The following is a 23,510-nucleotide window of genomic DNA, read 5'->3' on the forward strand; positions in this document are numbered from 1 at the left end:
ATGTGCTGTGCTTGCTTAAAAGGCTCATGGTACATTGAGAAATTTGCTATCCCTCAGGTGTAAAATAAATTTCTTTTGTACCTAGTCTTTAATGAAAGTACATGGCAGGAGTCATTTCTCTATCGTTGGACAAGAGAGGAAAAAAAATCACCTCATCTCCCTGGTGGTTCCTTTTGCTCCCTTCAACATAAATCCACTGTCCGTGTTGGTGATTTCCTGGCATGGAAACTGTTTCATGGCATCACTTCCTGTGTAGAGAGCTCTTCCTGTGATCTTGCTCATTTCAGTGTACTGTTCAGTTTTAGTTTGCACTATGTCTGCTCAGATTCCAAACCACGTGTGTTGTGCTCTCACACTTGGAACTTGTTTTTACCATATTTGTAAAAGGCTCTCTGATCATCAGTCACAACATTGTTTGTGCAAATTAAAGGAAATTGCCCATCTAACTAGCCTAAGCAAGGTTAAAATTTACCTTCTTTTAATCTGTCTAAGTGAAAATCACAAGAGATTTGATTTATACATGACTAGCTCCAGTATCTATACATGGTAAGAACAGCTTAAGATTAAAGTCAATTTGAACGCAAACAGGGGATCATAATTTTATACAATGTTTTCTTATTTGAAAGCTCTACATTAAATCCTGTTCCCAAAAGGTGAATCTAGATTTTGAAGAGTTCGAGTTCTGAGGAAGGGTCACTTGATCTGAAATGGTAACTTTGACTTCTCTTGACAGATGCTGCCAGAGCTGCTGACTTTTTCCAGAAGTTTCTGTTTTTGTTTCTGATTTAAAGCATCTGCAGTTTTTTTCAGTTTTTTGTTAAATCTAGGTTTTCTGCTTTCCTCTCTTGAAGGTAGCCACAGGATATGGGACCAGCTTATCACTGAGTCAGACTGACTCCAGAGCACTTTAAAAATGTTGGCTAGGACGTAATTCCAGATTCCCAGATTTATTGCCAAGTTTTCACATTTTCACCAAAGCCTTTTATGCTTTGTAAGCACACACTCTGCATTCACATCTCAGCTGGCTCCATTGTGGAAATAGGCATAGCCTCTCCTCCTCAGTTTTAACCTGCTTGGAGCGGATTTTTTAAGGACTGTAGTTCATCATAGATCAGAGATGTTGTGATCCATAGTCTGCATGAGAATCCAGTTGAAAGGTCCTTCTCAAGCTGCCCACTGCTAATCTATGCCCTCCTTCTCACCCCACATGCCCTTTATGCACCTATACCTAGATATGGCATTTGCGTGCTGAGTCACACGCAATACATTATTTCAGAGCAATGAACTCTATATTGACAATTATAAAAATAAGCTTTGGAAAAAGATTCATTCATAAATTTTCACTACATTGTTTTAAAACAATGTTTGAAAAGTACTCTTCACTGCAGCCCAATAAAAACTAAATCATCCTTATCCTTTATATTAGATTAGATTCCCTACTGTATGGAAGCAGGCCATTCGACCCAACAAGTCCACACCGATCCTCCAAAGAGTAACCTGTCCAGACCTTTTCTCCATACCCTATATTTACCCCTGGCTAATGCACCTATCACTATTAGCATGGCCAATTCACCTGACCTGCAAATCTTTGGATCTTTAAATTTCCAATATCATTTAAGCATTTGTAAACAAATGCTACAAAATTGAGAGCTGAGATCAGACAGCCAGAGCAGGCATTTCCAAACAATAATGGTTGTCTGCACTCTCAGCTAAGCCTCATTATGTCTTCTTCATGCCACAAGTTGAGATAGAAACAGAAGTACAGTTCCATTCAATTGTGAAAATAGTGCTCTTTAGTTGTGCTGCTCCATTAACTTTGGGGAAAACGTCATCCAGTTAGCTGGTTCACCATTCAAACTGATTGAATTACATGAGGCTGCTGTGCTTATGAACCAAAATTGGCACACAAATTAAGTTTTCACTCTTGCAGTCTAATTAATCTTTTAATCACATAGCTGTTAATTATTGCCACTCAACCCCTCTAATGCTGAAAATTAACCATTACTATTTCTTCAGGTTTTCATTGTTGTTAGAGATTTTATGATTTTAAAAAATTTATTTTTCTGCCTCTCTTTTCTATTGTAATTTTCTCTCACTTGCTTTCTCTCACTGATTTGAAATTGAATCATCCATTCTAATTAGCACTTCCTTCTTTGTCCTTGCCCTGATAATTTCACAATATATCAGTATGACTGGTTAAAGAGAGATGTCATTTCTTGTCCAGTTTGTTCAGCCTCCAGCTATCCAGTTACCATCACTGTAATGTTATCAGATTGCATTTTCAGCAACGTCCCAAACAAAACATTAAAAACCTGAATACTCAAGACCAGTCTAGCTAATGCCAGAAAGTGTTAAAGTGTTAAATACAAATGATAGGAGACCAATTCAAACATCCAATCACAGTCACAGCATTGCTATGGTGCAGAAAGAGGCCATTCAACCCACTGAGCTTACACTAGTCCAATAGTGCCAACTTCCTGCCTTTTTCGCATATCCCTGCACACCATTTCTATCTAAAAATCAACCATGGCCTCTTGAATGTCTGACAAACTACTGTACAATGACTATACTGAGAAGGAATGGCCATTTGTTATAGGAACTTATAGCAGTGTTGTGTCTTTCAAAAGAGTAGCATATAAAACATATAAACCAATACATGAACATCATTTAATTCTATTTGCGTTCACAATGAAACTTTACTTATCCAAGGTGATAGCTGTTCCTGAGAGAGGATGCAGACACATTGCAGTTGCAATTTTACAGTGACTGATTATTCCTTTACACAGCCTCTATTAAGGGCTGCCACCTTCCCCAGCAGAATCTGCTGCTACATTCAACCTTGATCTCTGTGGCAGGCATATTCTTCTGCCCTTCTGCTGCTTCATCAGAGTGCCGAGAAACATTCCAAACGTTTTATAGTTATGATACCTGACAAATACCACAGGCAATGAACAATTGGAAATTATTGGGGGTTGTTACCAAGCTTAATAGCTTGTTATTTCGTCATTTCAAACTATATTTTGATGCCGGTTTGTATCCCAAATTTGGGAGTCCTGTGTGATGATATGGTATTGCTGGTCAAACATCATCACAATATATGTTATTTTGCCAAGTTTTTGTTTGGGGTATTGGGCACAAGTAAATTCCAGCCTCTATGCTCATAAGTGGGAACCATGATGCCTATCAATGATTGTTTTTAAAAAAATTAGTTTGTTTACTAGTGCCCTTTGGGCAAATCTGACATCCTCCAGTCTGACAGACATACTCTCAGAAATGTGGTTGACTCTAAAATGCCTTGGCAACTCACTTAGCTTAGGGGCAATTAGAGATGGGCAAAAATTCATGGCTTTGCCAGAGGAGTCCAAAAATAAATAAAACTTACATTCTTCTTGAAAAATGTTATGGGATTTTACACTGCATTAATCGTTGGTTTATAAGCTTGTTATGCTTTAAAATGTGGAAATATTTGTATGTGGTATGAATGCTGTGATGGACATGTCGTTCAGTTTGGTTTTAAATAATTTTCCCTTATCTTGCAACTATAAATAATTTCCTGATTTACTTTGTCACACTATTCAGAAGAAGTTATTTTGAAAGCCTCACAGCCAGTCATTTTTTTATGTATTGCTTTTAGATGATGGAGTTGGTTTCTGATAAGATGTAACTTCACAGTGGATCTTAACTGTGATTGATACAGCATGTCAAGGAGCACAGTGGCTCCCATATGGCTCTAATGGTCTCTATTTCTGTTTTCTAATTTCAATGAGTTTCTTTAAATGAATCGAATGTTAGAGGACATAATGGATTGTATAATCTTGTCCTTTAATTTTAGGTCACCTAAAAATCCAGAACAGAAAATAATCAAGCGAGTGATTGCCCTTGAAGGAGATATCATCAGGTAAATATTCTATTCTGTAATGACTTGGTTCTTAAGGTTTCTGTGATACGTGACAGTTAATCAACTATAAAACCCAGCTGAATGTCCATACTGGATTCTTGTGATTGCCATGGTGACATATTAGAAAGACCACTTTGTTCTGTTGCTTTTTAAGAGACGTGCTGCCTTTTCATGTTCTGACAAAAGTAAATTCAATATTGCTCATCTACTTCTGATTTAAGACTAAAATCCTAAATATCTAACAAAACTCCCCCGGCAGGGAGAATGTATATTTTGCCCATTTTGTGGTTGGTTTTGCCTGCCAGGTAAATAACTCTCTCAGTGGCTCTCACAATCTTATATTAAAATGGTTCATCTCTGCAGTTCTGCATTGCAAGGTGATCTTGAAATGTGAATCCAAATGGCAGGCAGTAGCAGAACTAATAGGGTTTTGAAATTGATCACCATGGTGGTTATGAGATTTAAATGAGAAATGGACAATAAATGACTCTTACCTTTATCATTATTCTTTTATTCTCATTCTGGTTATTTTGACACCAGGTTGGAGTGCAGAACATTTATTGATAAAAATTAATTGTTTTTAACATGGTAGATAATAACTGATTAAATATAATGTTTGTGTCTTGCACTTGGTTTTCTTGCAATGTTTTCTATTACTAAAACATGTAATGTATCTCTGAAGACTTATTGAGTATCAGTTTCTCGGGAGCTGTCTTGGTGAGCAATGTTTAAGCTATTTATGTAGTGTTGTGTAACGGATCTGACACAGTCAGGATATTATGCAAAGATCAACTCACTTGTATAGGCATTGCCAGAAAATGGCTTAGGTTATCAGTTCTATTGACAAAAATGATGGATGAATCTAACTTGGAAACGAAAAACAGAAAATTAACAGCCGATCAGTCAGTATCTATAAAAACAAAAGGTTTATTGATGTTTTCCATCCTTCACCAGAACTGAAGAGTGAAAGATAAATAGCATTTTACTAAGCTTGGAAAAACATTGAAGAAAAATAGAGGTGGAGGAAGACAATTATCACAAATGATACTCCTACAGATTGCTTAACTAGGTGGAGTGATCTGTAAACTCCTTAATCAAAATATTTGTTGAGATAAGAAATAATTTGTGACATGGAGAAATATAAAAAGGCAAAATAATATGCAGATCATGTAAGATATAGAGATACTCTGACAATGAAATCAATTAATGATATTTCTGTTAACCTTTACAATTTACATGTGGTTTGTGAAGTAAGCATACGGTAGAAAACTAGAAATATTTTAAATATTGTGTGATTGGGTAAAATGATTCAAAAACTATGTAATGTATTTCCCTCTTGATGTCTGTCATTTTTAATTTGTCCTCTCTAATTCTATATTTTCTTGTCTATTCCTTGTATCCTTCAGTCCCGATTTTAACAGAAAATTAATAAGGTATGGGTGATAGGATGAGCATCAACCCAGTTCTCAATCCCTGATATCACTCTTAAGGAATCTGGATATTTTAACACGTGTTCGTTATTTGAATATAATTGAGCGATCCACCATATTTTGCGAACTGAGCAGCAAACCCATGTTTATGGAATGATTCCTGATGACTCTCCTAAGGCCTACTTAAAGGACAGTTAGATTCGCTTCTGCCTGATTCATTTGTTGTATTACTACACCAGGGTTCATTTAGATGAATGACTCTTTGCAGCGCTAACAATGTAACAACAGTGACTACACTTCAGAAACACATCATCAGCTATAAAGTGTTTTGGGAAATACTAAAGTTATGAGAGCTGGCATATAAATGCAAATCTTTCCATTTTTATTTCTTGCTTGCTATCTCCTTGTATGTCCTTGTAGGGGAATCAGGGCAAGTGGGGAACCATTGTCTTCTACCATCCCTGATATCTCTCCAGGATGAATATTCAGCAAGTCTTCAGACAGGTGCCTGAAAGAGTCTATGTCAGTAGCATCACCTTAAGTGCTTGGTCCAATAGCTTAGCAAGGATGAGGTTCTGTGATCATTTGCACAAGTGTTGTGCCGTCTAAAGCCTCTGCTGTTCTGTATGTATCGCCATACCCATGTAATTGATCAATTTGCAAATGCTACCTGCATTTAAACAGGAAGTGTAGAAATATGGCCCAAAAAAAGGGTCAGCATCTCCCAAAAGTTATCTGATATTTATGTTATGAAGATGTAGGAGTACTGATTGTTTAAGAGCGTGGAAAAGCTGGCAAGGACTTAGAGAAACACCGAGTACTGGAAAATTTAAAATATAACATTTGGTCAAACAGCTAGATTAGTTGGGTTGCCTGGATACAAAAACAAATTTGAATTCAGCCAACCAGTTTGAATTATGCCTCAAGATACCAAACTCCAATCGAGTTTGAATTTAGTATTTTGACAATATTAAAACCAATGAAACGATCCGATGTTTTGGGGTATAAATATTAGACATTTTGGAACAGTTATCCAGAGCGGCGAAGAGAACTGCCAATCACCAACAATTCGAGGGAGACTTCTTGCAGAAATATCTGCTCTCTTAAAGTTAGCTTTACCTATCAACAACCTGTGAACCAGAATCCCTAAGAAGAAGAAAAGAAGACAGGCAAATACAGAGGACACTCGGCAAGTTGACTGGTTTTGAAACATGATTATTGTGTTTTGGTAAATCATAATTGGGATTGTATTGTAGAGGGGAAGGTAAAAGATAGGTTTAGATAAATGAGTTGTAAATAGTTGTTCATTATTCTCCATTAAACTTTAAAAAATAAACTTGTTAATTTTTACTTTAAATAGTAACTTTTGGGATAGTTCTTTGTCTCTCAAATTTTCACAGATTACAGCACGGGGTAAATCTTTTCTGTGTTGCTGGTTTAAATTAGTGGGGGTCGGGGGGGAGGTTACCCCATGTTGTAACATTTATTAACAGAGTGCTCTGGAACATAGAACATAGAAAAGTACAACACAGAACAAGCCCTTTGGCCCATGATGTTGTGCCGAGCATGAATCCTACTGTAAAATAAAATAACTTAACCAAGCACCCCTCAATACACTGCTCTCCATGTGCATGTCCAGCAGTCGCTTAAATGTCCCTAATGACTCTGCTGCCACCACCACAGCTGGCAACACATTCTATGCATTCAGAACTCTGTGTAAAAAAAACTTCCTCTGACGTCCCCTCGATACCTTTCTCCTAATATCTTAAAACTATGACCCCTCATGCCAGTCAATCCTGCCCTGGGAAAGATCTCTGGCGATTGCCTCTACCCATTCCTCTCATTACCTTGTATAGTAATACTTTACAACTTCACAGTAATATTTTAAATATCACGTAATGAGATCTGGACTTCCATTGACCAAAGTGCTATCAGTCTCAGTGAAATCTTTCTGATCCCTAGACTTAACCTTGTGTTCAGGAGTCTGAAACTAAAGAATTGCCTTCTTAGTACTACTGTCCTGTAAAGTCATGGAAGAAGAGAACCAGTAGTAGCACAAACAAAAGTCTCAAAGTGATATGCCATTGCAGAATGTTATTACACAGCAGTAAACCCTTCTGCTAATTACACCAAACACACAGAAAATCTCACCTCGCCTTGTAATCTGTTAAAGTATGAGTGACAGAAAGCTATCCAAATTCTACTATTTAAAGAAAAAATATCAATTTTATTCTTTAACTCTAAAAGTGAACATTAAACAACAACTACTTACAATTCTATACCTCCTTTCTCTTAAAGATTTGTTTTTACCTCCCACTCTGTAATAATATACTGATCCGATAAAAACCACTATTAAAATTACAGCAACTTAATTTTCAAAACCAGAAAGCAGCTGTCATCTCCAGTGTCTGTCTTCCTCTGTATGTAGAACATGTATAAATTGGTCTTCTGCTGCAAAGATGTTTTATATGAAAAGGTACCTTTGATAGAGAGTGTTTTCAGGCAGTCTCTTGATGGCACTTGGTGCTCTTCCTCTGGTTAACTCTCAAAATTGGCTTATTTAAACCCCAAACAACGGATCGGCTCATTGGTTTGATGCTGTCAAAAGAGTAAAATTTAAATTCGATTAGATTAGATTCCTACAGTATAGAAACAAGCCCTTCGGTCCGACAAGCCCGCACCTACCCACCGAAGAGTAACCCACCCAGACCCATTCCCCTACCCTACACTCATCCCTGACTATTGCACTTAAGACAATGGGAAATGTAGCAAGGCTAATTCACCTGACCTGCACATCTTTGGATTGTGGGAAGAAACCGGAGGACCCGGAGGAAACCCATGCAGACACGGGGAGAATGTGCAAACTCCACACAGATAGTCACCTGAGGTGGGAATTGTGTTTTAGTATCCTGGGGCATAATTTAAACTGATTGGTTAAATTCAAATGGTGGTCAAAACAACTGAGGTGTCTAGTTTACAGTCAAATGTTACATATTTTCAATTTTCCAGTGCACTCTGAGACTGCTAATCAGTCATATGACAGTTGACTGCAAACTCTCACTGCCATTCACTCTCTCTTAAAGGTAGAGTACATGCCTTCAACTTCATAACAAGAAGACAACAAACCATTCACCATTATCCCTTTTGGAAGTGGTGTGTTTTGTGCTTTTGTTTTGCCAATTTTATATTTCCATAGTCCAATGAGTTCCAAGAGTAAGGTGAGCTAAATTCCAGTTATGAACTGTTGTGTATAAAGAGGTATTTAACCCAGATTTTCACCCTATTGCTATCAAATCTTAGTTTCCTCTTTGCCAGTGCTATCACAAGCTTCAAAATACATTATAAATTGAGTGTGATACAGGTTCAAAATCCACTGTGGCGAAGGGTGAAATACGACTTCAATAAATTAAAGAGTAATCCAGTAGTGACTATCTAATAGTTATTGTAAAAACCCAACTGGTTCACTAATGTCCTTTAAGGAGAGAAAACTGGTCTGGCCTATGAGTGACTGCAGATCCACAGAACATGTATAAATTGAATTAAGGTGATGATTATTGCCATTCAAAATTCTGGTCAGTCTAGAGAGTCCTGACTTAATTCACCATTTGGACACATTGTGTAGGGAGTTGGTCGCATCATGACTGGGCTCTTCGCCAACTAATACCTAGAACATAGAACATTACAGTGCATTACAGGCCTTTGGCCTTGATGTTGCGCCGACCTGTGAAACCAATCTGAAGCCCATCTAACCTAAACTATTCCATTTTCATCAATATGTTTATCTAATGACCATTTAAGTGCTCTTAAAGTTGGCTTCTGAACAAAAAAAAGACTTTCAGCTAATATCTAATATCAATTTGTGAATGACAGCGCTTTGTGGGAAGGATTAACTTAGGAGGCATTAGTGGGTGGTATAACCTATGTTTTGAAAAGCATCCACCCCAGTTCATAGGTTTTCAATGATTACAATGTTATATTCACACTGCCTCAGCCCAGTGATGCTAAAGGCACAGACAGCTCATGATTCCTTGTCTCTCTTATTCTTCCTGTGTCCTCTTGAAATCTGTGCAATGAATTTCAAGTGAGTCCTTTTTGTTCTTTGTAGCCCGAGGCTCTTCCTGTGTTGTCATGTCCTGATCTTGTTACTTCATCCATCAATTCTTCAATCTTGGTGATCACCCACGGTCAAGACCCAGGCAGCATATCCTTTACATATGAACAGACCATTGTTAACTCTTTGCTGAATAAACATTCACAGGATTGTAGACCCATGATTCTTGTTACAATGTGGTTCCATTTAACTCAAGCCACACAGAAAGTACACATCTAAAATTAGTTCTCCACTACCCAAAGAGCAGACACATAAAAAGAGTTTGTTACATAAAGACTAAATCTTATGGTTCTTTTGGCTAAGTTCAAGTTGAATCAAATTCTTCCGAAGGTTTTGGGCCATGAGATTTAGTGACTTTTCTCACGGTATCTTATGAAATTGATCTCATTAATTACTTACCAGCCCCTTTCACGTCCGATTGCTGCCACATTTTACCACATGGCATTCCCAGAATGATTCGCAGTTCAGCAGACATCGTAGTATTCACTGCCATCCTTTAAAGCTCTTTGTGCATCCATACAAGTGCTATCCGTCAAGATGTGCCCTACATGGTTCCTGGCATTTGCCCTGGACCTGGCAGAGAGGAGGGGCGTATATCAGCACCCTGCTTTGCATGGATGTTCCTTGCAGTTGTGCTATATGGGGTATACAGGTCTTTTTCCCAGGAGCAGCAATCACCTCACTGAGGCCTGTTGCCAGGCTTTGTGCCAGGCTTTGGCTGTGCACTAAATGGCACAGCAAGGCAACAGTGTTATAAGCCCAGTATCTCTGACTGATGGGCCAACAAACAAAAAAGCAAGGCAGTACAATGCAGAGGTGGTGTGAATAAAGAGATAAGGATGAAGCAAGTGAGCACTATGCCAGTGAGGGAAGAACCTAAAGATGATGCCTGGTCCAGTCCATGAACTGGGTGCGTGTTCCTGAGCACACAGTGTCCTTGCTGCAACATTGCAATGATAGTTGCCAGAACATTGAAGTACAAAAGAGACCTGTAAGTGAATTGGAGCTATGCTATAAGATTTGTTAGAGACTGATATGTGTCAGAAACCAGTGTCTGTGTGACTGGTATCCTTGGAGTGTGCCCTGAGATATTAGTACCTGGTTTCCAACATAGTGGTTGTTTGGAGTTGCGGCGAGCTAAATCCAATAGATACCCTCTCAGGTTTCCATGTTGAGTTCTCCAGACATCTAATTTGTTTGGTAAGAAGCGAGGCTGAATATTAATATGGTGAATTGTTCAGTTAACAAGGTGTTCCACAAGTGTCAGTCCCCATAAATTGGCATTTTGCTGCTGTCCAGTGAGAACCTCACTCACCACTTGTGAAAAGTTTAAAAAATGGCGCTATGGAGATGGACCTCACCTGACTTTTCCACACATCTTGCAATTGTCCACATTGCTTCGACAGCTATAAGATCCCACCCATTGTATAAAAATACAAAAAGCAAAAAAAGTTTCATCTTTCCTTCTCGCAAGACAGTCAAACTATAGATGGATGTACAACAGAGTGAAAAGGACTGCTGCTTTGCGGTTTCTGAGAAAACTGGGAAATAAAATTTCATCCTGCATCCCAGAATCTATATTATATTTCAAAGGAAGCTAATGTGCAATATTGTTAGCTGGGCCTATTCAGGAAGTCTCCCTGAAGGGTTTACTGGAAGAGTGTATTTCCTGCTGGCAGTGAAATCTTTCCATTGTAAGCTATTATTTCTACAGCTTCCTTTATCAACAAGACATTATAAAATATCTCTGCTGGTTTCTTATGGCCCTTTCAAAGGAGTCTTGGATGAATGCTATAAATGTTTGCAAAACAATTGCTGTCAGGAAATCTGTAGAAATTCCAATTGTTGTCTGTCCAGTGTGTGTCATCATCTCACAAGGTTTTATGCAATATAGGGCTTTTTGCCTGACATTGGAACTGTAGGGTGCCATCCAAACCCTAAAGTCAGTTTGAGGTACTGGTTTGCTTGTGAATGTTACAGCTGATTTTGCAAGCAATACATTGTTCAAGGTACTGAATTTTCATGAGTTGAGTGCAGCTCAGTCAACTAACATAGTGGCTAGTAGCATTGTTTTTTTGCATTAGCTAATGAAAATTGATCTAGTTTCCTTGGTAAATTGCGAATGGTGTGTATAAATCAACAGAGTGTACAAGTTGAAATGCATCTGCAGCCGCCATCATTATCTGTACCCACAGGTGTGTTAACCTACAGGACATCAAATCTAGAGGTACTGGATTTCAAACATGGCCCATCTGACATGTCAGCAGGTAGAACATACCACTGGTTTAGTTTTCATGTTCTTATAATGCTATTAACAAGTAAAAGAGCTCTCAGATATGTAGTACATGAACAGTGGTACAAAATCAGACCATACTGTGGAAGATCATGAGAGAAGTGGGGCAAGGACAATAATTGCTTAATTTCCATCTCTTTCAGGAACAATAAAATCTTTCACCACCATTCCCCCACTTAGCAAGCTGTATTGTCAACATGCCCTAGTATCTACATGATGAGAGTGTGACAGGACCTGTAAAACAATCCTCAAATTGCACTGACCTCAAGATTCTGCCAGTGTAGCAGACGCTGGGTCAGCAGATGAATCCCTTTTCAGAGAGGTCAGTCTTGGGTTGGATACCTCCCCCTTTCATCTAACTTCTTATAGGTTTAAACCTACTAACTTCTTATAGGTTTTAACTCAGACCATGGCAATACAGCATTTTTCAGGCTTCCAAAATGCTACAGCCCATTTATCTGTCCTTCTTGTGGTACTGCAGAACATTTCATTTCCCTGGAAAACAGAGATTGGCTTTCTATGCATGAATAAAGAATCAAACCATGTTGGTGAGAAGCTACGCTCCATCCTTCCCCAATGGAAAATCATCCTGGGGAGATATCAGACAGAAAATGGATTTAGTGTCTTTCTATGGAGAGTTTTTTCAACCTTTCTGCTATTTCCTAAGCTTGTTGATGTTGGATAGCCTAGAGCACTCAATAGCTTGTATCTAAGCTATTGGGTTTTTCTGGAGAGATGATCTTACTTGTTACCAATGAAGTGGTTTCCGAAACAATGTTGCTACAGCTAATCATAATCAAGATTTAACCATTGAAAGGCTCAGAATAACATCCAAAAGAGTACTGCAGATTTTTTAGCTTCTTGCAATCTTTTCTGCCTGAAATTGCATGAGAAAGTCCAAATGAGAAGAAGAGGCAATCTTTGGCTCATCACTTTATCTAAAACAATGAGCCAAACCTCTCAGCAATATTTGTGAGCATCATTCTTTGAGAAAATTATATTATTGCTTCTACCTCTACCTTAAAAGAGTGGACATATTAATAGTCTTGAAATTCTGATGTTTTTGATGTTGCAATGATGTTGTACTGGCACGTGATACCAGAATTGGGGCAGAAATAGGATTTGAACAAAGTATTAACATCTAAATAGTGTCTTTCACAACCTCAACATTCTAAAATGTTTTGCAATGAATGGAGTACTTCCCAACTGCAGTCACTTTTCTGATACGTGAAGAATGGCATCCAATTTGTACACAGCAAAGATATAAAAAACAATAAAATAATCATATTATTATTGTGTTATGAACATGTTATGTCTTCTTTGATTGATGTGAGGCTGAATGAAGGAAAGGTGACACAAACATTCAGTCTGCTGATGTTTGGAATTCTTCTGTTCCATCAGCCATATACCTGTGCTCAGGGTTTTTCTGATTGGCAGTAACCAAATCCTTCTTGGTGGTGGAGGTCTCTGCTTGAGTAATGATCCTGATACTGGGTACATGATTTCGAGTATTGGGCAGAGTTTTCTCTCCAAGGAGTGGAAAACTATTTCTGAATCGTGAACTCACTTCCAGGCAAAGGAATTATCTTGCATGAGGTCAGCCTTTAATTGGTGGCAGAGAGATGTTTGAGGAGAAAGTGAGGTCTGCAGATGCTGGAGATCAGAGCTGAAAATGTGTTGCTGGAAAAGCGCAGCAGGTCAGGCAGCATCCAGGGAACAGGAGAATCGACGTTTCGGGCATAAAGAAGGGCTTATGCCCGAAACATCGATTCTCCTGTTCCCTGGATGCTGCCTGACCTGCTGCGCTTTTCCAGCAACACATTTTCGGCAGAGAGATGTGCCATCCATGTGCCAGTCAGGTGAATTGGCCATGCTAAATTGCCTATAGTGTTTGGTGCGTTAGACAGTGCTAAATATAGGATAGGGGAATGGGTCTGGGTGAGTTAATCTACAGAGGGTTGGTGTGGACTTGTTGGGCTGAAGGGCCTGTTTCCATACTAAAGGAAATCTTTAAAAAAATTAAGGATGCCAGGCAGGCTCTCGAAGCTCTGGCCAATCAGACACCTTCCTGATTTGAATGAAACCGTTGGCTTAAATGTAGAGTAAATAAGGTGTTTCAAAGCGGAACTGCCCTCTATACAGCTTTATTTAGACTTCAGTTTTAAAATTGGATTTCATAATTCACCCAATGCTAAAGGTGTGTATGTGGTGGCCTTACACCCAGACAGTTAAGGAGGGTCTGTTGGACCGGGTATGTTGGACCCTCATTCTGTTGCTGGAAGCCATATCCATGCACTTTAGGCCATAGTCCTGACGAAGGGTTTCAACTCAAAATGTTGACTTTGCTGTCTGACCGGCTTAGCTCTTCCAGCTTCACGTCTATTGACTCTGACTTTCCAGCATCTGCAGTCCTTACTGTCTCCTAGACTTTTAAAGAGCCTGTTTGGCTGGGTAACACTGATACCAAATCCTGCAATGCCCTGCCCCACCCCATCCTGCATCACTCAACAGTAGCCTGGTGGCAGGAGAGAGCAGGGAAACCAGAGTGCACGGCAATGTTTTACTTTCTACTCCCAATGGGAGCTCAAAATCCCACCAATTGAGTGGAACTCATGCCCTGACGTTTTGATGATTAAAACAAAATCCAGGCCATTATCATTCATTGTACAACAACAGCGAAGGAACTTTCTTTTTATTTGTGGCCACAACAGATATAATGAATTCATCATGAACGATTCTATTGTTTGTGCTCTTGACCATAAACTTGGAGTGTATAGCTGCTGCTCTATTTCTTTAGAGGGTGGTTAACCTGTGGAACTCATTGCTGCAGAAGGCAGTTGAGGCCAAGTCATTGAATGTATTTAAGACAGAGATAGTTCTTGATTAGTCCAGAGGATGAAGGGTTCAATGGAGAAAGCAGGAGTATGTGGTTGAGAAACATATCAAGCATATCTCAACATATTGAGAAACATGATCAAAAGGTGGAGCAGACTTGATGGGCTGAATGGCCTAATTCTGTTTCTATATCTGATGGTCTTACACCCCAACAAAATGACATACTATTAACAAAGTATTCAAATTGTTTCAACAGTAGTTGCTCACTTAATTTAACACATGTTGTTGCCTTTGTTTCATTGTTAGATTAAGCCATAAAAGAACAAGATGTTGACCATTGATTATGAAACACTGATCAGAGTGGATATTGCAATGCTTTTTTAACTTGGCAAAGAGTGGTCATTTAAAGAATCATTACCATGCTGTGTGATTTTTAACTTTGTACACCCCAGTCCAACACCGGCATCTTCAAATCATGACTCCCAGCTTAGGTTGTTTAACATCAAACTGCCAGTTCTATCTTGCTCCAGACTTACAAAACTCATACCCTTTGTGTTTTCCTTTCATTTTCTAATCCACCATCTTGTCCTGTCTGGAAACACACCTGGACATTTTTAGTATTATTTCACTGTTGAACCAAATGATGGTGCACATTGTGTGTCACAGTATGTACTATTTTTTGGATCAGAGTGGTGCTAGAAAAGCCTGGGTGCTTTATTTCCATTTTACTTGAATACTACACAGGAAGATAAGCGCCCATTGACTTAGATTCAAACCACAGCCTTAGGCATGTGAAGAAAACATTAGCTGTGAAAATTATGTTTTTTAGTACATCGTGTCCTGCGTCTGGTTCTGGTGTTTTGTACTAGGACAAATGCTTGCATGCAGCTCAGCAGTCAATATTAATTACATATAAGGAATTTACTTTAACATGCTTGACCATAGACATTTCACAGCAGTTAAAATCTGGAAATAGTGTGCAGATTTCTATCACATTATTTTAATCGTTACCAAAACATTCACCACTTACATTTCACATGTAAGGTTAAAACCTTTGATTTTCTACATTAATACAAATGTGTCTTTTTAATGTTATAGCTGAAAATGTGTTGCTGGAAAAGCGCAGCAGGTCAGGCAGCATCCAGGGAACAGGAGAATCGACGTTCGTTTATGCCCGAAACGTCGATTCTCCTGTTCCCTGGATGCTGCCTGACCTGCTGCGCTTTTCCAGCAACACATTTTCAGCTCTGATCTCCAGCATCTGCAGACCTCACTTTCTCCTTTTTAATGTTATAGCCTACTGTCTTTTAAAGTACTTTTGATAGGCATCTCATTTGTTTAAAGGTTAGGTCAATAATATTTTTAGTATAGTAAGGACTGCTCAACTTTATATGTCATTGTAGAATTGGATCTTAAAATATTAATTCAATGAAAATATGCAGATTAGTTACTCCAAGAAATGTGCCCCAACATTCGTTATCTTTTTGAATTAGATACCTCAATAAAATTAATCATATGTTTTATAAATAGTTATGATCACCCCTATGTAATTTCATTTTGGGACAATAAATCATTTCATTATTTCAGAGAAATTATCACTCCATTGTAAGAGAGTCAGATGCTTGTAACAGAAGTCTGTAAGCCCAGAAGAAGTGAACAAAAACGCGAAAGGGTCAAAAAATCTCCTGTGCCTGCCAGCCTTGTCAGCTGGATGATGGAATAGTTGGAGTAGAGGCCTGCATTGTTTCACATAATTTGTTTAATGGCTTCTACAAATTAAAGTGAATCTACTTACAGCAGAGGGAAAGGTCACCTGACCTTAGCAAGCTAGCCAATGCTCTTGCATGCAAATACATTCTTCTAAACAACTCACCATTCATAAAAAAGTGCATGCATAACCACATATCTTGCCTATTTTCCCAAAATGCATGGTTGCCAAAAAAACTATGTTAATTCTAGTGAATCCCATTTGCATCGTTCGCTGCATTTCATGCAGAGTTTTTAAATTGTGCAGGTCTTTTAATGCTGCATATGTGCATTGTCATTGGCTGTTTAACTAGCATTTGCTTCTTCGAATGATGACAATCCTTATTGTGGGAATTTCATTTCTGTGGTGAGTCCTAATGCCATAATAGCTGTTATTGCTGATGTTGCATCATTTTTCACTGTTGGGGAAGAGTGGACCCCTGGAAGTACTCTTTGTAGATGCCTTGAAGCAGATAAATACTTTGCAGAAGATGGTCTGAGTGGTTTGTGGTTGGACACCAATGCCTCTTTGTCTCTCGCAAGCAGATTTTGATTAAATGCTCACAAGCAAAGGTAATGGCCATACACTGTTTCCCAATCTGAGCCTAACATTGTTCAGTCTACATGAATGCCTTGGGCACAAATGCAATTGGTTGACTTTTCTGCACAAGAGTCACTCCAAGTCCTGTCTCACTGGCAAGACAATACAAGGTGACTTCATCATTGACATTGTAATATGTCAGTACTGACATTGCAATCACTGGTTGCTTGACTTCTATAGACTATTCATTTCCATTTCCATATCTCCATAGACTAGCAGATAGCTTCCACTTCAGGAAGATCACTGACTATCTCGTGCTGTCTGTGTTAAGACTCTTCTGGGACAGTGTATGTATCAAAACCCAATCATCTGTATCTCCCAAAAAGCATCCAAAACTCATTTAGAAAACTGTTGCTGTCATCCAGCCTGTGAACATCTTTTGCATCAAGGGCAGTAAAGGTCTTTGCTTTGGCAAGTCATGGTAGAATTTCTTCGGTGGTTGGCATGGAGTAGCAAGATCTCTTCAAAGCATTTTTGAGATCCTTTGCACCTGTTTTCCATATTCAGTTTTTCATAGTATTTTGCACAGTTCACATACTGCTAATCGAATCTGTAGCCATTGCCCCTTTAATGACTGTTTCCTTATTTTCCACCTCTTCTATCTTATCTCTTAGGCTGGACTTGAGGGCAGCTGGAACTCTGCTCAGCAGTTACTGCATTGATATCAGATTCATATCCATGATATTCATTAACCAGATTTTTTTTGTCTTTGTAGTCTTCTGGGATCTATTTGGGAGGTGATGGCTTAGAAGTTTACGAAATGTTGGAAATCTTTTCTGTCACATACCAGGTTACCAGTCTAAATTTTAAACTTGCTTTAGCTGAAATGAATGGGTTTGTGCATTCCACCAACATTTACTAGATTTTCGCCCTCCATGGAAATTTTGGGGCCACTGCTGCCAGAACCTCAAGTAAATACCAATTGTTCTCCTGTCACATTGCAGAACAGGGTTAACTGAAGTAAAATCCTGCAATATTTATATTAGTTAAGTGGGAGAGCATGGTGGATGGGTGAGAAGCGTTACAGGAAATTTCCAATCTAAAATCTAGCCCAAGAGAAAACAAAGAAGACCTCACTCTGAACCATAATGAGGTACTTTGTTTTGATATAGTGAACTTTACACCAGATTTTGTTTTCTGGCCCTGCTTTAGGTTTCAGAGGATTTTCTCAGCAGAAATGCGGTTTGAACCTGCAAGACTTTAGTCAGCTATGGGAGTATTGAGCTCCTGTAATTGCCATCCATCTTAATAATGTCATTTACCTGAACAAAGCATAGATTTGTCTGTTTGGTGAACAGTTTATCAATAAGTTCATAATACTGATATATTATAAAACACGACACAAAAACTATACAGCACAGGAAAGCTCCTTTGGTCCATCAAGCTTGCACTGATTCCTAATCCTTATTTGGATCCGCTACTTATTGCCCACATGTGGTTTCTATCCATCTGTTCACCTTCCATTCATGTGTCTATCAATATTTGCCTTAAATGTTGCTAATGTACCTGCTTCTACCACCTTCACTGGTATTGTGTTTTAGGCACCTACCACTCTCTCTGTGAAAACTTTTCTCCACACTTCTTCCCTAAACTTTGCCCTGCTGTCCTTGATCCTGTGCCCTCTTGTAGTTGACCTTTCCACCCTGGGAAAAAGCCTTTGACTATCCACCCTATCTATACCTCTCAGAATTTTTTAGACATCTATCAGGTCACCCCTGAGCCTCCATCTTTCCAGTGGAAACAGTGTTAGTTTGTCCAACCTCTCTTCATAACTAAAACCCTCCAGACCAGGCACCATCCTGGAAAAGATTAGAGTGGTGTTGGAAAAGCACAGCAGGTCAGGCAGCATCCGAGGAGCAGGAAAATCAACGTTTCGGGCAAAAGCCCTTCATCTGCTCCTTGTATGCTGCCTGACCTGCTGTGCTTTTCCAGCACCACTCTAATCTTGACTCTAATCTCAAGAATCTGCAGTACCCACTTCTGCCTAATATCTGGATAAACCCGTTCCAAAGCATTCCATCCTTCTTGTAGTAAGGTGACCAGAAATGCACGCAAAATTAAAAGTGCAGCCTAACTAGAGTATTATACAGCTGTAACATAACTAGCCAACCTTTATGTTTAATGCCCTGGCCAATGAAGACAAATACACTGTATGCCTTTTGACCACCTTATGCACCTGTGTTACCACGTTCAGAGATCTACAGACAAGTATGCCCAGATACCACTGTATATCAATACTCCTCAGGGTTCTCTCATTTATTGTACAATTTGCACCTGAATTTGATCTTCCAAAATGCATCACCTTGCATTTGTCCAGATTTATCTCCATCTGCGATTTTTCTGCCCAAATCTACAATCTATCTATATCTATTCTTTGACAATCCTCCTCACTATCTGCAACTCCAAAAATGTTGGTGTCATCTGCAAACCTACTAATGAGAACACCTATATTTTCATTCAGATCATGATACATTAATTGACTCTGCAATTGTCATGAATCCTTTGAGTTATCCAATACATTTTGAACTGATTGCCGTAACTCAACACAGTAGCGTGACCCACATAGCACAATTATCATTCAGAATTATTTTTAAATGATGAATAAAAGCCAATGTTTGCACTATCTGAAGCAACAATTAACTAAATGAAGAGCATTGAAGGAGGTACTTACATGGGTTCCTTGTCTCTCAGAGTAGTAAATTTAAAATCATCATCCTTATCCTCATTGCCCCATCTGCCTATTTAATTTCATTTTTGGCCTCCATCTTCCCCTTGGCCTCAGCTGAATTTCCCTATTGATAGCAGAACATTTAAATACTTAGGACACTTTTTATTTCCCTGTGGCTTCTGAACCCAGCCATCAGGCTCAGAGGGAGTTTATACATCCACAAATGTGAGAAACAATCGTAGAGTCATAGAGATGTACAGCATGGAAACAGACCCTTCAGTCCAACCTGTCCATGCCGACCAGATATCCCAACCCAATCTAGTCCCAACTGCCAGCACCCGGCCCATATCCCTCCAAACCCTTCCTATTCATTTACCCATCCAAATGCCTCTTAAATGTTGCAATTGTACCAGCCTCCACCACATCCTCTGGCAGCTCATTCCATACATGTACCACCCTCTGTGTGAATGTTGCCCCTTAGGTCTCTTTTATATCTTTCCCCTCTTACCCTAAACCTATGCCCTCTAGTTCTGGACTCCCCCACCCCAGGGAAAAGACTTTGTCTATTTAACCTCCCCATGCCCCTCATAATTTTGTAAACCTCAATAAGGTCACCCCTCAGCCTCCGACGCTTAAGGGAAAACAGCCCCTGCCTGTTCAGAGTCTCCCTATAGCTCAAATCTTCCAACCCTGGCAATATCTTTGTAAATCTTTTCTGAACCCTTTCAAGTTTTACAACATCTTTCCGATAAGAAGGAGACCAAAATTACATGCAATATTTCAACAGTGGCCTAACCAATGTCCTGTACAGCCGCAACATGACCTCCCAACTCCTGTACTCAATACTCTGACCAATAAAGGAAAGCATACCAAATGCCTTCTTCACTATCCTATCTACCTGCAGTCTATATCTTCCATAATCTTTTCCACGGTAAATACTGATGCAAAATATTCATTTAGTATCTCCCCCATTTTCTGTGGCTCCACTCAAAGGCCGCCTTGCTGATTTTTGAGGGGCCCTATTCTCTCCCTAGTTACCCTTTTGTCCTTAATATATTTGTAAAAACCTTTTGGGATTCTCCTTCATTCTATTTGCCAAAGCTATCTCATGTCCCCTTTTTGCCCTCCTGATTTCCCTCTTAAGTATACTCCTACTTCCTTTATACTCTTCTAAGGATCCACTCGATCTCTCCTGTCTATACCTGACATATGCTTCCTTTTTCTTAACCAAACCCTCAATTTCTTTAGTTATCCAGCATTCCCTATACCTACCAGCCTTCCCTATGGTCGCTGGCCCCAAAGTGCTCCCCCACTGACACCTCAGTTACTTGCCCTGCCTTATTTCCCAAGAGTAGGTCAGGTTTTGCAACTTCTCTATGGCACTATGGCAGTCCCAGTCGATGTTTGGAAAGTTAAAATCCCCTACCATAACTACCCTATTATTCTTACAGACAGCTGAGATCTCCTTACAAGTTTGTTTCTCAATTTCCCTCTGACTATTAGGGTGTATGTAATACAATCCCAATAAGGTGATCACCTTTCTTATTTTTCAGTTCCACCCAAATAGCTTCCCTGGATATATTTCCGTGAATATCCTCCCTCAGCACAGCTGTAATGCTGTCCTTTATCAAAAATGCCACTCCCCCTCCTCTCTTGCCTCCCTTTCTATCCTTCCTGTAGCATTTGTATCCTGGAACATTAAGCTGCCAGTCCTGCCCATCCCTGAGCCATGTTTCTGTACTTGCTATGATATCCCAGTCCCATCTTCCTAACCATACCCTGAGTTCATCTGCCTTTCCTGTTAGGCCCCTTGCATTGGAATAAATGCAATTTTAATTTATTAGTCCCACCTTGTCCCTGCCTGCCCTGACTGTTTGACTCACTTCTGTTCTCAACTGTACCAGTCTCAGATTGATCTCGTTCCTCACTATCTCCCTGGTTCCCACCCTCCCACCTTACTAGTTTAAATCCTCCCGAGCAGTTCTAGCAAATTTCCCTGCCAGTGTATTAGTCCCTTTCCAATTTAGATGAATCCGTCCTTCTTGTACAGGTCACTTCTACCCCAAAAGAGATTTCAATGATCCAAAAATGTGAATCCTTCTCCCATACACCAGCTCCTCAGCCATGCATTCATCTATTCTATCCACCTATTCCTGTCCTCACGAGCTCGTAGCACTGGGAATAATCCAGATATTACTGCCCTTGAGGACCTCCTTTTTAAATTTCTGCCTAACTCTCTATAACCTCCCTCTCTGTAACCTCAACCTTTTCCCTTCCAATGTCATTGGTTCCAATGTGGACAATGACCTCCTGCTGGCCCCTCTCCCCCGTGAGAAACATTCTGCACCCTCTCTGAGACATCCTTGATCCTGGCACCAGAGAAACAACACACCATTCTGCTTTTTCTTTGCTGGCCACAGAAACGTCTGTCTGTACCTCGGACTATAGAATTCCCTGACACAATTGATCTCTTGGAAGCCGACGTAGCCCTCGTTGCATTAGAGCCAGTCTCAATACCAGAAACTTGGCTGTTCGTGCTACGTTCCCCTGAGAATCCATCACTCCCTATATTTTCCAAAACAGCATACCTATTTGAAATGGGTATATCCACAAAAGACTCCTGCACAAGCTGCCTACCTCTCTTACCCTTCCTGGAGTTAACCCATTTATGTGACTGTATCTGAGACTTTCCCCCCTTCCTATAACTGCCATCCATCACAACTGTTGCTGTTACAAATTCCTCATCGCTTCTATCTGTCTCTCCAACCGATCCACTCGATCTGATAAGATTCGCATCCAACAGCATTTATGGCAGCTATAATCCGCAGTAACCCTTAAACTCTCTTTAAACTCCCACATCTGACAAGAAGTACATATCACTGCAAAGGCCATTTTTGCTCCTTCACAATCTACAGACCCAGAAAATAACACCGTCTTGTTCCTCTACAAAACACTGCACCTGGTTAAATTAATAGCTATGGCTTATATTTTAAGTTTAATCAAGAGGCTTATCTCCAAAAACATATAACCAAGAAAGAACCCACTGTACTCATTCTCTTGGACAGACTTAAAACAACAATGAACTTATCTGATTCTGTGTTGTGAACTTCGCCCAAACCGGTTCCTCCAAGATTAGTTGTGAAATTCACTGTTTGTTAATTTTCCCAGATGTACTCCAATGTCCAGCACACATGAATTCAAAAACAGGCAGTAACTGTGCAGGATCTCTCTCTTTCTCTCTCTCTCTCTGGAACCCAGGCAGGCAAGGAAGGCCTCAAAGACACCTGGATTACAAACTTTTGAGGAAATCAACTCCAACTCTGAACATACCTCAAAAAGGAGCAGTTCTTACCGCCACAATTTTTTCCTGTCCTCCATCTTCGATCACCCTTTTTATATTGTACCAACATGCCCTTCCACTCTCAAAGATCTATGAACAAACACTCCAAGGTCCCTTTGTCCCACAGAACTTCCTGGTGTCATGCTGGTTATCCCTATCTTTAACTCTTTGTCGACCCTTTCTACTCTCATTCCTTTTATGTTCTTCTTGCCTTTGCATCACTGTTTCTCTACTGCGCACCTAAAGGTCTTACGTTCCCACCTCTTTACATTTCTAGTAATTTTGTTGCTGAGTCACTTCCTTTCTGTTAATCGTTTGTGTTATGGCTTGGAGTACTGGGCAACTCACAAAATAAATGCAATTGAACAGTGTGGAGTGTATTGAGTATTTCATATAAACTTGACTTTGGCATGAGTTGTTGTGCCTCACATTTTAAAATTCAAAAATAACCAAATTGCATGATGGTTAATGACTGTGAGCAAACAAATTCTGCAAACACTCAATAGGTTAGGCAGCGTATGTCAGGAGAGAAACAGATCTTTCATCAGAATTCAGAGGGAAGAACATACTGAGATTAGCTATTGTTCA

The 23,510-nt window shown here is 39.5% G+C and overlaps 1 protein-coding gene across 2 annotated transcripts in view; it reads left to right on the top strand.

The window, feature by feature from the left end:
- immp2l (inner mitochondrial membrane peptidase subunit 2) overlaps window positions 1–23,510 on the top strand; it is a 532,661-nt gene that overhangs the window by 339,863 nt on the left and 169,288 nt on the right. For both annotated transcript variants that reach the window (XM_043709514.2, XM_043709513.2), the window contains one exon: window positions 3,833–3,898. In XM_043709514.2, coding sequence (XP_043565449.1) covers window positions 3,833–3,898 — 66 coding nt within the window. The remainder of the gene's footprint in view (window positions 1–3,832; window positions 3,899–23,510) is intronic.

This window comes from Chiloscyllium plagiosum, unplaced genomic scaffold, assembly GCF_037043375.1.
Source record: "Chiloscyllium plagiosum isolate Xiang-an unplaced genomic scaffold, Cpla_swu_hap1 HiC_scaffold_19, whole genome shotgun sequence".
NCBI classification, from domain to species: Eukaryota; Metazoa; Chordata; class Chondrichthyes; order Orectolobiformes; family Hemiscylliidae; genus Chiloscyllium; species Chiloscyllium plagiosum.